The sequence below is a fragment of the Hyperoodon ampullatus genome (assembly GCF_949752795.1).
Source record: "Hyperoodon ampullatus genome assembly, chromosome: 16".
Taxonomy (NCBI): Eukaryota; Metazoa; Chordata; class Mammalia; order Artiodactyla; family Ziphiidae; genus Hyperoodon; species Hyperoodon ampullatus.
In genome coordinates, this window is record NC_136929.1 from 31,798,407 (window position 1) to 31,814,939 (window position 16,533).

The window sequence follows — 16,533 nt, forward strand, 5'->3', positions numbered from 1 at the left end:
GAAATGCAAATTAAAACAAATGAGATATGACTACACACCTATTAGAATGGCCAAAATCCAGAACACTGATAACAAATACTGGCAAGGGAGTGGAGCAACGGGAACTCTCATTCATTGCTGGTGGAAATGCAAAATGGTACAGACACTTTGGGACAGTTTGGTGGTTTCTTACAAAACTAAACATATTCTTACAATACAAGTATGCTCATGCTCCTTGGTATTTACCCAGAGGAGTTGAAAATTTATGTCCATACAAAAAACTGGCACATGAATATTTATAGCAGCCTTATTCCTAGTTGCCAAAACTTGGAAGCAACTAAGATGTCCTTCAATAGGTGAATGGATAAATTGTGGTACATCTTGACAATGGAATATTATTCATTATTCAATAGCACATTATTATCCAATGAATATTATTCAAAAGAATATTATTCATTATTCAAATGAGCTATCAAGCCATGAAAAGATAGGGAGGAACCTTAAATGTATATTTCTAAGTCAAAGAAACCAATCTGAAAAGGTTCCATATGGTATGATTCCAACTATATGACATTCTAGAAAAGAGAAAACCATGGAGACAGAAAAAAATAAGATACAAAGTAGAATTAATGACATTGATGGTAAGAATTCAAGTGACTCTGATGCATGCTAAAAATGAGAAGTACTGTAGCCATCTTAACTACTTACCTCTTGACTTTACCATAGTTCTCTTGACGGTAGTCTCCTTGCTGAATTAACTGTTTTGTGTCTGCTAATTCTAAGGCCAGACGTTGACATCTAATTTGAAGCTCAGAGTAGTTTCTGCGATATTCCTCATAAGTCTATAAATAAAAACAATAATAAGGCATTTCAAACCAAACATACTTGACCAAATTCTGTACTGAATTCTTCTGTTAAGCTGTGACTATCTTTGTAATTTTAAAAAATCCTCAATTTTTCTATTTAGTAATTTTTCCCTACTCAAAGACAGGTAATCTTAAACTCACTGAGTAGTTTATAAATTCATTTGTTTAAAACTTGAGCTCTGTTTTTCAAAGAAAAAATAGGCCAACTATGCTTTGGTTAATAGAATAATACATAAAATGACTACTAATGTTAAGGATGTTTTCAACATTTACTGAGTTACTTTCAGATGCCGAAGACACAGAAATGAATAAAACACTGACCCTGTTCTTGAGGAGTTTACAACGAGAGACAAAGAGCCACATGAACGTCAAACATTCACAGTGAAAAATAGTTACTGAAGAGATTAACCATGCATTTTCAGTTGTGGTATTTGGGAAAAAAAGGAGTTTTGTGGCACTTGGAACCTATTTCTACATTGATCTTCCTTGTACTCATCAGACTAGTAGAAAGGGACTGCAGAGATGTGGAAGAGGGGTACAAGTGAAAACCGTAAAAGCACACTTGGCCCTGCTTACTACAAGCCTCGTTTCTCGCCATTTCTCATAATCATACTTCACCTCCAACCCTAATAAAGATCTGAGGTTCTCTGAACACACTACGCTTCCTCTAACCCAGTGGTCCCCAACCTTTTTGGCAGCAGGGACCAGTTTCGTGGAAGGCAATTTTTCTAGGGACTGGGGCTGAGGGGTGTGTGGGGGGCAGTTGGTTCAGGCAGTAAAGCGAGTGATGGGGAGCGATGGGGAGTGGCAGATGAAACTTCACCTGCTCACGTGTTGCTCACCTCCAGCTGTGCGGCCCAGTTCCTAACAAGCTGTGGCCTGGTAGCGGTCTGTGGCCCGGTAGCGGTCCGTGGCCCAGAGGTTGGGGACCCCTGCTCTAATCTGTTCACACTGCCTGAATAGCTGAATACTGTCAATACTCCTTTAGAGTACTGATCTTAGTGTATCATCAAATTAGTTTTTTTACACCAGAGTGTAAACATCTCAAGGGCAGGGACTTTGTCTTGTTCACCATTGGATCTCCATCACTTTACACAGGACTTGGTATAGAGTAAGAATGAAATACTTTTCAATAAATCAATGAAGAAATGCATGAATATGGGAATGGGGAGGAGAAGCAGGACACAGAGATGGAGTTCCTACTTCTTCTTCCACTTTGAACTCATCAGATCTTGCAAGCAATCATCAACTCCACCCCCAGAACCTGTCACGGGAAATACATCCTGTCCCAAGTCATTCTTTTTTAGGAGCTGATGAGCTCAGTGTGGTCGCATTCAGTCCACAAATACTGACCAAACTATTTCTAAGTGACAGGTCCTGGGCTAGACACTGTAGATACAAAGATAAGTAAGACTGTTTTTGTCCCCTTTAAACTATTAGACATGACTTTGAAATGTTAGCTCCCAAATTTCTATCAAAGGGCTGTTTGAAAAATGTAATAATGGAAAAACTATACTGGCTGTGCTTTGCTTTGGTATATACTATGTTCTTCTGCACTGATGTTCTCCATGAGAATGAAATGGTATTTATTAGAGGATCATAGCTGAGGATACTCTATCGTCTCCCCAAAGAATCATCACACACGTCATTTCAGACCTAAGTCCCAGAAGATGCTTTAGTTCCCCTGAAGAATGCTTTTACCCTTCTAAACACGACTAATCATGTAACTGTTTCGGCAGAGTGTATAGTGTTATAGTTAGGATGGAAAGCTCCAGAATTCAACTGTCCAGAACTGAATTACCTGCAGTAACACTTCGAGCACGTTTACGTCTCAGCACTTCATTGTCCTCATCTACGTCATCTACCCTGTAGAGTTGTTGTGAAGATTATATCAAGTAATACATGAAAAGGGCTTATAAAAATGCTTAGCACATAGTAAATGATCATGAACTATAAATTAATATCATCACAATGCTTTTCCTTTGCTTTGGCTACTAGGGAGATTACAGCCAAATTGATAGCTCAACCTTAATAACTGCACAAAGACTGAGACGGACTCCTGAGGAATATAAACATTTAAAGGGTGAGGAAAGGACAAAGAGCCCTAGGAACCTGAGGGGGTATTCACAGAAACAGAGGGTGAACCAGGGGTGTGTGGCAGGGACAACCGTAGAAGAGCTACTCTGAGGAGACAAGACTGTCAGGGATACTAATTACTACTGAGAAGAGACCCATAAACAAAGCCATTAACTCTTCAGGGATGGGGACAGAAAGTAGACTGCCAGGGGCTAAAGCAAATATATTTGAATACACAATAAGTCCTTCTTCGTGTTATTATACATGCGTTCTCTTGCTTAATACTTAACTTTATGACTGAGCTAAGTGTTATCCTCATTTTTACAGTTGAGGAAACTAGGCTCGGAGAGGATAAAAGTCTCAGAGCTCACGAACAGCGTGGTAAGGACTCCAATCTAAATTGGTCAAACATCCGAACTGTAGGCAATTCTCTCTTTAGTTTAAAAGTGGAGAAAGTGAAGTAGCTAGAGAAGAAAATAGAGATAAATGAAGGTTTCAAAAGATGGAACAAGGGCTTCCCTTGTGGCGCAGTGGTTGAGAGTCCGCCTGCCGATGCAGGGGACACGGGTTCGCGCCCCGGTCTGGGAAGATCTCACATGCCGCGGAGCGGCTGGGCCCGTGAGCCATGGCCGCTGAGCCTGTGCTCCTCAAGGGGAGAGGCCACAACAGTGAGAGGCCCGCGTACCGCAAAAAAAAAAAAAAAAAAAAAAAAAAAGCTGGAACAAGCTTGGACATGTTTAAATATCGATGGGAAAGAACAGCAAAAGAAGTACTGATGGGCTTCCCTGGTGGCGCAGTGGTTGAGAGTCTGCCTGCCGATGCAGGGGACATGGGTTCGTGCCCTGGTCTGGGAAGATCCCACATACTGCGGAGCGGCTGGGCCCGTGAGCCACGGCCGCTGAGCCTGCGCGTCCGGGGCCTGTGCTCCGCAACGGGAGAGGCCACAACAGTGAGAGGCCTGTGTACTGTAAAAAAAAAAAAAAAAAAAAAAAAAACCCCGAAGTACTGATGCTGGAGAAAATGGGCACGGTCGGGGGGCAGAGCAGTAAAGCCCCTAAGAAGGCTCAGGGTGTGGGCTCCATCTTCACTGTGAGGACTTCTCTTAGACCAGCAGCCATGCTCATCATGGCAGGCTTTTCTCCAGCTGATACAGAGTGTTAAAAACTTGAATTTGGATGTCCTCAGGTAGCTCTTATCATTGACCTACAAGTCACAGAATACTCCTTACCCTCCTGCTTCACCTATTTTCTACTATCCACTTGGTTTCTAAAGGCATATGATTTTCCACTCCTTGAAAGCCTCTTCCCACTATAAACAGTAAGAACAAACAAACAAAACAGAACGAGGGCAGATGTAAATATGCTTATGGCAAGAAATTGTGGGAGTTCTCATCTGAGGATTTCCATTTTCTCTGTGCAATGAAATACCAAGTCATTTGCTGAGAGGGAGAAGGAAAGTGGAAAGCTGGAGATGTGAGCAGAGTGATGAATGCCTAAAATAACTGCTGTGAAAAATGAGAGAACTAGAAAAAATAGAATTATAGCACAATTGTGTGGGCCCATTCGAAGTTGGTAACACTAAACTTATAGCCTTGTTACTGCCTCTGTGATTTCCTCCAGTAGCGCTCACATAGAAAAATAAAGAGTTGAGATTCTGTCAGGCAGCTTCGATAAAAAGACAGGGAGGAATTCGACAACACTGACAAGAGAAAGGTTTAAGACTGGTAACATGATGAAGAGGGAAGAAAAGACATTTAGGAAGATATGGATAAAAAAAATTATATGGATTGGAAATTCTGCTAAAGATAGGTTGAAAGCAGTTGACTGAAAAACGTGGAAATATAGGAAGTAGTATGTTCAGTGGTCAGCCTGAATTGATAACTTCAGAAGTAAATCAGTTCTGGGAGACAAGGAACAGAACGTGGGCCATGAACCTGAGTGCTAAAGAAAAGAAGAGGTAATCATTCAGAATGAGAAGATCAATCAAGTGCAAGGCCAAGGTTGTGGATGAATCACAGGAAGTAACCCAGCCAGAAGCTAAGGTAGAAAGGAAGACCAAATCTAGACCACGGGTTCCACTGAGTAAAACACAATGTCCCAGTGGTCTGCAAATGAAGAAGGTTATAGAGTAGGGCATCTAGATGAAATGAATGCCCCCCCAAAGGTAGGGGTTTATGTGAATGTGGAAGTGCCAAAATCTAAGATCTAGAGAGGACATCAATACCTGGCCCTGAAATATACAGGGTATAAAATTCTGGAGCAGAGAGCAATTCCATAGGAGATATGCGTATGTGTGTATTTATTATATTGTACATGCATATGTCTGTAACATAGTATATATGTGTGGGTGTAAATATATATATATATATATATATATATATATTCTTTAATTATAAACACTATATGACCAAGTATAAGCAGAAGTTCGATATAGGAAGGTACATATCCTACCAAATCTTTTAAGACTTTTCAACTGAAAAACTTCCCCTTAAATAAAATGATTACCTTTATATTTTGAAAAAAATAATCTGCTTCACTTACTATTAGCAAATAAAATAGGTTAAGGCATAGCTTTGGAAAAAAAGAAAAAAGAAAAAGTGAATCAAACCCATGACTGGGTAGAACTTTAAGGCTAAGGCTAAAGATGGTAGAGAAGACTACTTCGTATTATTCCTATGCATTCTTCCTGACCCGAACTCAGCAATACCTTCTGTGGGAAGACTCCAAGCCCCAAATCTGAGTTAGATGTCTGTCTTACATTTTTCCACAGCACCTCGTTCTTACCTCATCAGAAAACACATCACATGTGCTGGGGGCAGCCATTACTTGCCTCTCACATCAAAGGAAAAACTGAAGGAAATGTTCTATAATTCTAGTACCTAGTACTCTGCCTATAACATAGAAAGTTTATAATTAATGTTTATGGAAAAGAAGGAGCAAAAGAGGACATTAAATAGACTGAAACCAAAGAAGGAAAAAGCTTAATCTTTTTAAACATAAAGAAAGAGAACACAAAATTTCCAATCACCAGCCATTTCTAACAGAAAATTTCTACGTAAGAAGTAAATAGTTTTGGTTAACAGCCAAGTCTCAATGTCCTTTTTTTTTTTTTTTTTTTTTTTTTGCGGTACACGGGCCTCTCACTGTTGTGGCCTCTCCCGTTGCGGAGCACAGGCTCCGGACACGCAGGCTCAGCGGCCATGGCTCACAGGCCTAGCCACTCCGCGGCATGTGGGATCTTCCCGGAACGGGGCATGAACCCGTGTCCCCTGCATCGGAGGGTGGACTCTCAACCACTGCACCACCAGGGAAGCCCTCAATGTCCTTTTTTTTTTTTTTTTTTTTCTCTCCCGTTGCGGAGCACAGGCTCCGGACACGCAGGCTCAGAGGCCATGGCTCACGGGCCCAGTTGCTCTGTGGCGTGTGGGATCTTCCCGGACCGGGGCACGAACCCGTGTCCCCTGCATCGGCAGGCAGACTCTCAACCACTGCTCCACCAGGGAAGCCCTCAATGTCCTTTTTGAATAAAGAAAAAACAAACTGCATAGGGATAATGACAATTAAGTCACTGAGATTTCAACTGTTTGCCCGTTTTCTACACATCTAGAATGGAACTGACTTTGATTGCCAGAGTTAATGTCATCTTTTCCATCTCCTAAATTATTCATAAGAGGAAATAATAGAAGGCTATCTCTAGCCTGAAAAAAGTAAATCTGTTATTGTAGTTGCATGTTTTCTTGTCTTGTCTGTAATCCTCAGTTTTCCTGATACGCACCCTGAAGCTCCTTGAAGACCTGCCTTATCTCTGGTTACAGCCGGTAACCCTCACATAGTAGTTTACGCTGGAAATGCTTGTGGTGTCAACTAATGTTGAAATATAAAGGGACTATGCAGCATTAGCATTTAAAATAACCAGCTCAAGATGTAGCAAAAGTGACCTTAAAAATTAAGGATTAATAAATCATCAGTTTTCCAACTGAAATTAAAGAATATTATCATAAATCTGCAAATAAAACACCTCAGTTGACACAATGATATCGATGCAACACATACGCAGAATTTTCTCAAATATTTTGAGAAAAGCAGCTTGAAAGGGGCTTCCATTTCTCAGTCTGGGTGCTGGTTAAATGGGTGTGTTCACTTTGTGAAAAGTCAATTAAAATTTCTTTACAACACAAACATTTTAAAAAAGTAAGACAAGAGGCTTCAACCAGGAAAACGTTAACTGGGGAGAAGTTCTGCAAGGATCCTGGTCTTAGGAATGGAAAGGGGGACATGCAAGGGTCACACTGAAGGGGAAAAGGGCTGAGCAGGATGGAAGGGGGTAATAAAGAGACACTCAGTTTTTTACTCTATATATTTCTCTACTGTTTGATATAAAAACTGAAAAATTTATATTATACGGTGTTTTGGCAAAGTTATCAGCTATTAGAGCTTTTTTCTGTTTTCGATTAATTTGTACTTTTATTTGCCAGGATAACTACAGTAACCTGCAAACTTTTTTATTCTAAAAAGCACATTTTACATCACAGTCCAACAAACACATATATAATGTGTATACGTATATAAAAGTGAAACAAAGGTTTTGCCAAAAACGTCTACCCTGAGTGTTAATTCTTTTTAAGACTTTTTTTTTGTAAACTAAGGCTGAACTGCACTGACACATCATAATCACCAAAGTCCCTAGTTCATCTTAGGGTTCGCTTTATGAAGTGAATAGTGTTGCACGTTCTATGGGTTTGGACAAAAGTATGATGACATAAAATCATTATAATGTCATACAAAGTATTTTCACCGCTCATAAAAACTTCTGTATTCTATGTATTCATCTCCCCTCCCCCGCAAACTCCTGACAACCACTGATCTTTTTATTGTCTCCATTGTTTTGCCTTTTCCAGAATGGCATATACACGGAATCTATTTTTCTTTTTTCCTTGAAGAGAGGGGTTCAAAGCTTTTATGCCTATAACACCACTCATGGCCCAGCCACACGTGGACCGGACAGGCTCCAGGTGGCAAACACCCCAACTTTAGTTGTACTGTAGCTTTCCTTCCAGTACTGAGCCCTGTCCCACTGGTCCTGCCCAGCAGCCACACGCAGGTAAAGGGGGGGATATGTGTTGGGTATCTGTTCATAGGAAGGCCACAAGTTTTGTGCCCCTTGTCACAATGAACGCTGATTCCTGTCGGGTGTGTTGTAAACAGACGAGCGATTTCTTCAGACCCCCTGCTCGGAGCACAACCCATTAGAGCTTTTATGTTTAAAAGGAGATGTCTTCTCTCCCCCATCCCCCCGCAAGGCTCTTGTTTCCAAACACACCAGCTGAGCGTTTCAGTTATAGAATTTCAGAGATGAAAGATAGACTGGAGATAATCTATTACTAACTTCTTATTTCCATGACAAGAACATTAAGGCCTAGGGGGGTTAAGTGATTTGTCCTTAAGTGTGGCACTTCCACACTCACATAAACCTCTAGATTCCAGAGCTAGCAGAGATAGAGCTAGAATTTAGGTTCTTGAATTCATAAATAGTTCACTCCTTGCTTAACTTCAAGTTTCTGTTTTTTAAAGATTCTATTCCATGGAACCTATAAAACCACTGATTGGAAGTTAATATTATTTACTGCTCAAATCCAGGGTGTTAAAAAAACTTATTGCAAATTTTACAGGTTCAAATATGGCGCATGAATAATGCATATTTAAATTTGGACTCCCCTCTTTGAAAACAATTACTACAATGATTCCTTAAATACATATTTAAAAAATAATTTGACAAAATAACATCGAATCTAAATGTTTTCTACAAAAAGTAAAAATATATTCAAAGATTCAATAGGCACATTTTAAACAGTTAGCTGCTGTATAAACCCAAAAGCAATTACTTTAGATACAATTTCTAAGCATCATTTAAATCTTCTGTCTCTCACACCATGTAACTGAGAAGAGAGTGGTAACCTCTGTTTCAAAATAAATCTTTAATAAATGAAGTGATCTCCTGCCTGGGGAGAGACAAAGCAGCTAAGAAAATTAGAAATGGGAAATAGTGTCATTTATCTTATGGTCAATGGTTCAGATCTGAAGCAGTTTACGTTGGGTAGCAGTTTAGTGAATGAGAAGAAATGTCTTGATGAGCTATTCTGAGAAAATGAGAAGTCACTCCTCAGAACTCTTACAAGTTTCACATTGCCTATAATCTACTCCAAGCAACTAAATACTGAAAAGAACAAGAAACCTAATTAATCTTTGATTGTTAAAGACTGTTCCTTTAAGAAACAACAGTCTGTTTGCTCCCAGAGACTACTTTTTGTTGTTGTTAAGATCCTCAAGAAATATATTATTTAAGAAAAAATTCTGGACTTCTTCTAAGGTCTTAAGGAAAAAAAGACAAAACTGAAGAACTGAAAGTCTACTCTGGGTTAAAAAGAAAACATGAACATTTAAATATTTTCTATTACATGATAATCTTCAATATCTTTTCAATAAATGTGAACTCAAACATAAAAGTTTAAGCTTTTCTAAAAGGAAAAATTTTAAACAATAATGAAGAAAGAGATGAGAGATGAAGAAAGGTGACTTTCATCACGTGTCGTGGACATCAGATTAAGATAGAGACATGGGATCAAATCTGTCTCTGCTACTAACTGCTCCAGCAAGCCAAGGTCTCCAGACCTTCTATTTTTTGGTCACGCTGGGTGGCTTGTGGGATCTTAGTTCCCCAACCATGGATTGAACCCAGGCCCAAGACAGTGAAAGCACCAAGGCCTAACCACTGGACCGCCAGGGAATTCCCAAGGTCTCTGGAGCTTAACTGCTGCCTCTGCAAAGTGAGGACACTGATTCACCAACTCATTTTATGTGCCTACTTTTTTTTTTTTTTTTTTTCGGTACGCGGGCCTCTCACTGTTGTGGCCTCTCCCGTTGCGGAGCACAGGCTCCGGACGCGCAGGCTCAGCGGACATGGCTCACGGGCCCAGCCGCTCCACGGCATGTGGGATCTTCCCGGACCGGGGCACGAACCCGTGTCCCCTGCATCAGTAGGCGGACTCTCAACCACTGCACCACCAGGGAAGCCCTATGTGCCTACTATTGTACTAAACATTGTATGACTGTTATTCATAACTAGCTCATGGATCTACCAGAACCCTCCATTGCTAAACCATATGTTGATCTGTTGAGAGGCAACTTTTACAGCCAACACTTTATTCGGCAAACTACGAAAACAAATTTGAAGTACTGGCCTTTCAACAGGTATTGACCCAAATATGACTGAACCAAAAATATTTAAATCTTAACATTTTAAAATAGACCAAGTGGCTAAATTATCTTTAAAATCTCACTTACAATTCAAAGAAGTTAATTAAGTATATCAATGCAAAAAGGTATGGTTTCCCATGCCTTTTAAGTGATTTAGATAAGTATTAAAAGTATTAATAAGTGTGGGTAGAAAGAATAAAAAATTAAGTTGATTCACCAGCTTACGGTCAGGTTCAAACAATTTTTTTTAGCTCTTGAAGCAAATGAGGATGTATGGTGCAACAACAGGTGACTCATTCATGGCAAAAGAAGGTCGTTTTTGTTTTACAAGTAAATTACTGTAATTATTTAAAATACTTCAACGGTTTAAACATACACAAACACAATTTTATAAATTTTTATAAGTTTTATAAATGAAAAGATATATATTATGGAATTATCATTACATACTGGTAAGTTTAAGAGCAAGAATTTCATATTTTTTTATCTCTTTCTTCCCTCTCTTCCTCTTTGACTCCCATCCACATCCCCAGGTAACTCACGTTAAGTAACATGTATCTTTCCCTATTCTTCTCCATGTTCATATACTCATGAACACACACAACACAAATGGGAGGACAGATACCTGGTGTCAATCCTAAATCAACTGATATTCTCTAATTCATTCTTGTCAATGATTGCACAATATTCCAGGGTGTACACTGTATGTGGTTTATGCAAACGTTTCCTTGTTGTGCTGACAGGCATTTATGGTTACATACTAGTATTTTACTCTATGGGACAGAGTCCCAGCACTGGGGTTGCTGTGTTGAAGAACGCTTATTTTCCATTTTAACTGATGTTGTCAGATGTCTTTCCAAAAGACTATGGCAGTTCACCTTTCCACCAGTAACATTTGTATCTTTTTCCTTGTATCTACACAGATACCAGACCTTTTCCATTTTTGCCAACCTGAGCTCTCACTGTTACTTTAATTGTATTTCCCAAAATGCTAGCTAGTTTGAGCACCTGGACATTTGGATTTGCACTTTTTGTGAAATGCCTATTATAGTCTTTGCCCATTTTTCCACTGGGTTGTCTATTTCTTGTTAACTTCTTAGAGCTAGAAATAGTGCTGATACTAACTTTTGATCATCTGCATTCCAATTTTTGTCCCAAATGTGTACTTTAAATATTAAACTTTGCCTGTGGTTTCCTTTTTGTCTTTTTCTTTTAAAGCTTTTTGTTTCTCTGTCTTGGCTAAGATTACCCCAACCTCTAGAACAGCACGGTCCAACAGAACTTTCTGCAATGGTGAAAATGTTCTATATCTGTACCATCCAATATAGTAGTCACTACCTGTATGGCTAGTAAGACTGAGGAACTGAATTTTAATTAATTTAAATGTAAACCTGTGGCTGCTATATTGGACAACTCAGTCCAGAACTTAGCTACTCACAGTGTAGTCCATGAACTAGCTCAGGCCAGGAGCACTAATACACTCCGGGAGGTGTGCCAATAGTGAACAGTCTCAGGCCCCATCCCAGAACTACTCTGCCAGTTTTCATCTTAACAAGATCCCCAGGTGACTCATATTTACATTAAAGTTTGAGAAGCACTGCTAATAATCATCTAAATTAGGGAGTCTCAAAACTTTTTTGGGCCATGGACCACACTGGCAATCTGGTGATACTTGTGAACCCCTTCTGAGACTAAAGTCTCTGAAATCAAAAATTAAAATACACAGAATTACAAAGGAAACAAATCACAGCTGACCCTTGAACAACAGGTTTGAACTGTGCAGGTCCACTTACATGCAGATGTTTTTCAATAATAAATACTACAGTACTACACGATCCGTGGTTGGTTGAATCCACAGATGCACAGTTGCTGATAGGGAGGGCTGACTAGAAGTTATATGCAGATTTTTTCAACTGTGCAGAGGGTCAGCACCCCATGTTGTTCAGGGGTTAATTGTATACTGCAATAAAACTACTGAAATATTTTTTAAAGTTATACATGTCCTTTTTTATTAATGCATTAAAGATAAGATCCAGTGAGGGGTCTACAACTACACTGAAGTTGAAGTAGTGATGAGCATAATCTCTAAAGATATCTGCAATAACTACACTGTGATATGGAAATACCTGAATTCTAATGCTGACAGTCATCAGCAGTGACAGTTCTATTGTGGTTTTTGTATTTACCTGTAATTGAAGGAAATGCTAAATTTCAGTAAGAAGTGAAAATAATGTTTTCCCCATTCCACCTGGAGGCTCGTGGACCCTGAGTTAAGAATCTGCATGATTACTGAAGTAATGGCCTAGATTTCCTTCTAAAAATTTTAATCCAACTGGAATTAATATGTGTATATGGTATGGAATGTGAGGACCAACTTTTTTTTTAACAGATGAATAACATCCAGTTGTGCTAGGACCCTTATGCTAAAAAAACTCTTGGGACTTCGTTGGTGGCTCAGTGGTTAAGAGTCCGCCTGCCAATGCAGGGGACACTGGTTTGAGCCCTGGTCCGGGGGAATCCCACATGCCACGGAGCAACGAAGCCTGTGCGCCACAACTACTGAGCCTGCGCTCTAGAGTCCGTGAGCCACAACTACTGAGCCCACGTGCCACAACTACTGAGGCCTGCGTGCCTGGAGCCCGTGCTCCGCAACGGGAGAAGCCACTGCAATGAGAAGCCTGTGCACCGAAACGAAGAGTAGCCTCCGCTCACTGCAACTAGAGAAAGCCCGTGCGCAGCCAAAAATATAAATAAATAAATAAATAAAACCCAAAACAAACAAACAAACAACACTCTTTTTCAACTGAATTGAACGACCACTATTGTGGTATATAATTAGACCTGTTTCTATATTTTGTTCTACTGATGTTTGTTTCTCTGCCAATATCACATTTAGTTAACCTCAGTAGTTTTGAAGTATATACTGGGATCTTGGTAGGCCCAGCATCTCAGCTTTCCCCACCTTGCACACTTCTTCCCCCCACATTTTTCTTGGCAATTTCAGAACATTTATTTTATTCACATAAACTAAAATCATTTATCCAATCCCAATCCTTGTATGGCATTTCTCTCCTCCACCAAAAAATCAAGCACAGAAGATAACAAAATTATTGGGATATAATTTAACTTATAATATAAATAAGTGCATTTGTTATATATTTTATTTATAATATAAATAACTGCATTTAATTAATATATTAACAGTATATATTAATATTAACATATGAACACACATAACAATATATATTTAGTATATATTAATATGTAGCATATATTAATGACAGTATATATTAATATTAATATATTATTGTATATAACAGTATATACTAATATATTAACAATAATAATATAGATAATATAAATAACTGCATTTATTATATATTATTTATTCAGAATATAAATAACTGCATTTAATTAATATATTAACAGTGGAAAAATTGCTATTTTTATGACTTTGTCTCCTTTCTGAGATATGGTGCTTCCAGGAACAACAATAAGATTTAATGGTTTTCTTCATATAAGTCCATTACTTTCTCCATGAATTAAGTATTTTCCCCCAAGTCCATTTCTAGCAGTTATTGCTCTAAACCTAGAGAAATGTTATTGGTCAATTACACATTTATCCTGCATTCAGTCACAATATCAGATTTCTACAGTAATTTTAGCTGGTTTTTAAACTAACAGAAAAAAAAATTTTAATCTCCTTTCAAATTTTTACATGGATAGTTTTTTTCTTCTTCGTGCATCTGCTAGGGCCCTCCAAGACCATGTTAGATAATAATGAGCAACCCAGTCTGTGTCTGGTTCCTGATTTTTACAGAAAAAGGTTTTACTGTTTTGCCATTTAGGATAAAGTTTTTTGCGGACTTTTTTTAAGTAAATATTTTTAAGTCTCTTTATTTGGAATGGTCACTGAATTTTACCATCCTTTATCATTTAATGATACAATCACATGGTTATTGACCTTAAACTTGCGGATGTAATGGATAATCCTTTCTGTCCTAGAATATACTTTACTTAGTCGTAAAGTATTATTCTTTTGATACAAAGCTAGAATTCATTTTTGATCATTTAGAGTTTTTGTATCTTTAGCAATAAGTAAAATTAGCCAATAGATTTGTTTTGTTTTGCTTTTGTACTATCCTTCTCAGAGCTTTCCATCTTTTTCAATACTAGGTTGTTATAGTTTATTTAACTGGAATCAGCTGTGCTTATAGAAATCAACTGTGAACCTATCAGTGTAATCCATCTGTGAACCTGGTAACTTCATCAACAGTACATCTTTACTCACTCTGTAATACCTCTATGGTAATCGTTCTATTCAAGTTCTCCACTTCCGCTAATTTTAGTAATCTACATTTTGTTGGGACATTTTTTTCAGTTTTCAAGCTTTTCACAGAGCCACATGCAATATTAATGTCCAATAATTCCAAACTCCTTATTTTGACTGTTCTGTTTTCCTTCCTAAGATGACTACTACATGTCTTTATTTTTCATCTTTCTCTTTAATAATAAAGGCACTTTAAGGCTATAGGTCTTGCTCTGGCACAGCTTTAAATGTGTCTAAAAGATTTTGATATAGAATGTTTTTATTTTAATTGCTTTCTTGTTCTCACTTCCTCTATGATCTAAAAGATATGTTTCTCTTGTTTGCTTTTTGTTTCTTCTTTGATCGAAAAAATGTTTCTTAATTTCTAAACATTTTCTGCTCACCTTTTAATTATCACTACTAAGTTAGGATAAAAATAGGGACTACAAAATCTTTATTTAAAAATTTATTATTTTACTATGTGGTCAAGTGTATACATGATAGTTCTGTCAACTTTTCATTGACATTTTATTTATTCATTTATTTATTTTTTGGCCACCCTGTGCGGCTGGTGGGATCTTAGTTCCCCAACCAGGGATTGAACCAGGGCCCATGGCAGTGAAAGCGCAGAGTCCTAACCATGGGACCGCCAGGGAATCCCCTTCATTGACATTTAAAAAAAAGGTTATTCCCTGGTCAAGGAATGTTAAGCTCTATACATAGCAACTAAATCAAAATTATTAATTGAATCAATTCTTCTAGCCCTGACTTATTTTTATGTCTATTAAATCGATCCAATTCTGTAGAAAGTACATTATAAAGTTTCCCCCCATCATTACACTTTCATTAAGTTCTCCTTGTTTTTCTAAAACCCTTTTCTTTATAATTACTATGTTACTTGATACGTAGAAGTTTGTCTCTAAAATCACCTTTCATTATTGTTTTCTGTTACCCTGTTTTGTGGTTCTAATCTTAAATTCCACCTTATATTATATTACTATTACATTCTTGTTCTTTTTTCATAACTGTTAGTCCATCCCTTTTTCAATCTTTATCAATATGCATTAAGCATATTCCTTATTGATAGATAGAAATGAGTGTGGTTTTACAGTCAATATGGCAGTCTCTTTCAATGGAATACTTTATTCTTCAGCTTTCTGGAGGCAAAGGAGACTTTATTCACCTTATCTGGAGTGGGAGGGGTGGGGAGTCCTATAGATTTTTACAGGCTAAGCTGTCAACAATCTGTTCTGGTCTTGCTTAGGGCTTGCTCATACTGTGTCCAGGCTTTCACTCAGGCCAGGGGAGAAACACCCCAAACATGGTAGCCTATTTCTAAGATGGCCTCTATCAATTTCTTCCCTTGTATATGGCAAGATATTCCTTGACTGAAGACTATTCCTTTTAATGCTCTGCTTGACTAAGAGAACATGATGATGCTGGTGGGATTTCAAAGTTAGGTCCTAAGAAGACTTTCAGCTTTGGCCTGGGTTTCTTTATGCTTGAACACTCACTCTGGAGACCAACTGCCAGGTCCTGAGGCTGCCATGATGAAGGATGCCTAAACTAGTCACATGGAGAAGCCAGCTGGAGAGTGATCTGGCCCCAAACATGTGAATGAAGACTTCCGATGACTCCAGCCTCAGACAGGTAAGAAATATCCAGCTGAGCCTATCAATATTCAGAGCTGTGACAGATAAAAATTAAGTCACGAAGTTTTTAGTGTGGTTTGTTATGCAGCAATACATAACTGGAACACTAGCTTTCCCAAAGCCCCAGACTTCAGTCAGGTCTAGCCACCTGCTAGCCCTAATGCAAGCTTGGCTAAGAGGCAGGTCATTGGAATTGAAAAAAAAGGAAAAATGAAATGCATTTAGGGTGTCATCTCTTTCAAACATGCCTCAATAGCAAGGCTTATTCTTTCCGTAGTTTACGTTGACTATGTCATGTAACTTCAAAATGTTACAATAAGTAGGAGTTTATTTAGGTTTGAGTTTGGCATGGCTATACCCAGTAGTATGATGACTCAATTTTGACACTATTTTTCTCT

General features: G+C 38.4%; 1 protein-coding gene across 1 annotated transcript in view; it reads right to left on the reverse strand.

Annotated features, from left to right (window-relative positions):
• PIBF1 (progesterone immunomodulatory binding factor 1) overlaps positions 1 to 16,533 on the reverse strand; it is a gene marked incomplete at both ends in the record, with an annotated part of 195,897 nt that overhangs the window by 157,402 nt on the left and 21,962 nt on the right. The window contains one exon of the mRNA XM_079721965.1: positions 688 to 821. Coding sequence (XP_079578091.1) covers positions 688 to 821 — 134 coding nt within the window. The remainder of the gene's footprint in view (positions 1 to 687; positions 822 to 16,533) is intronic.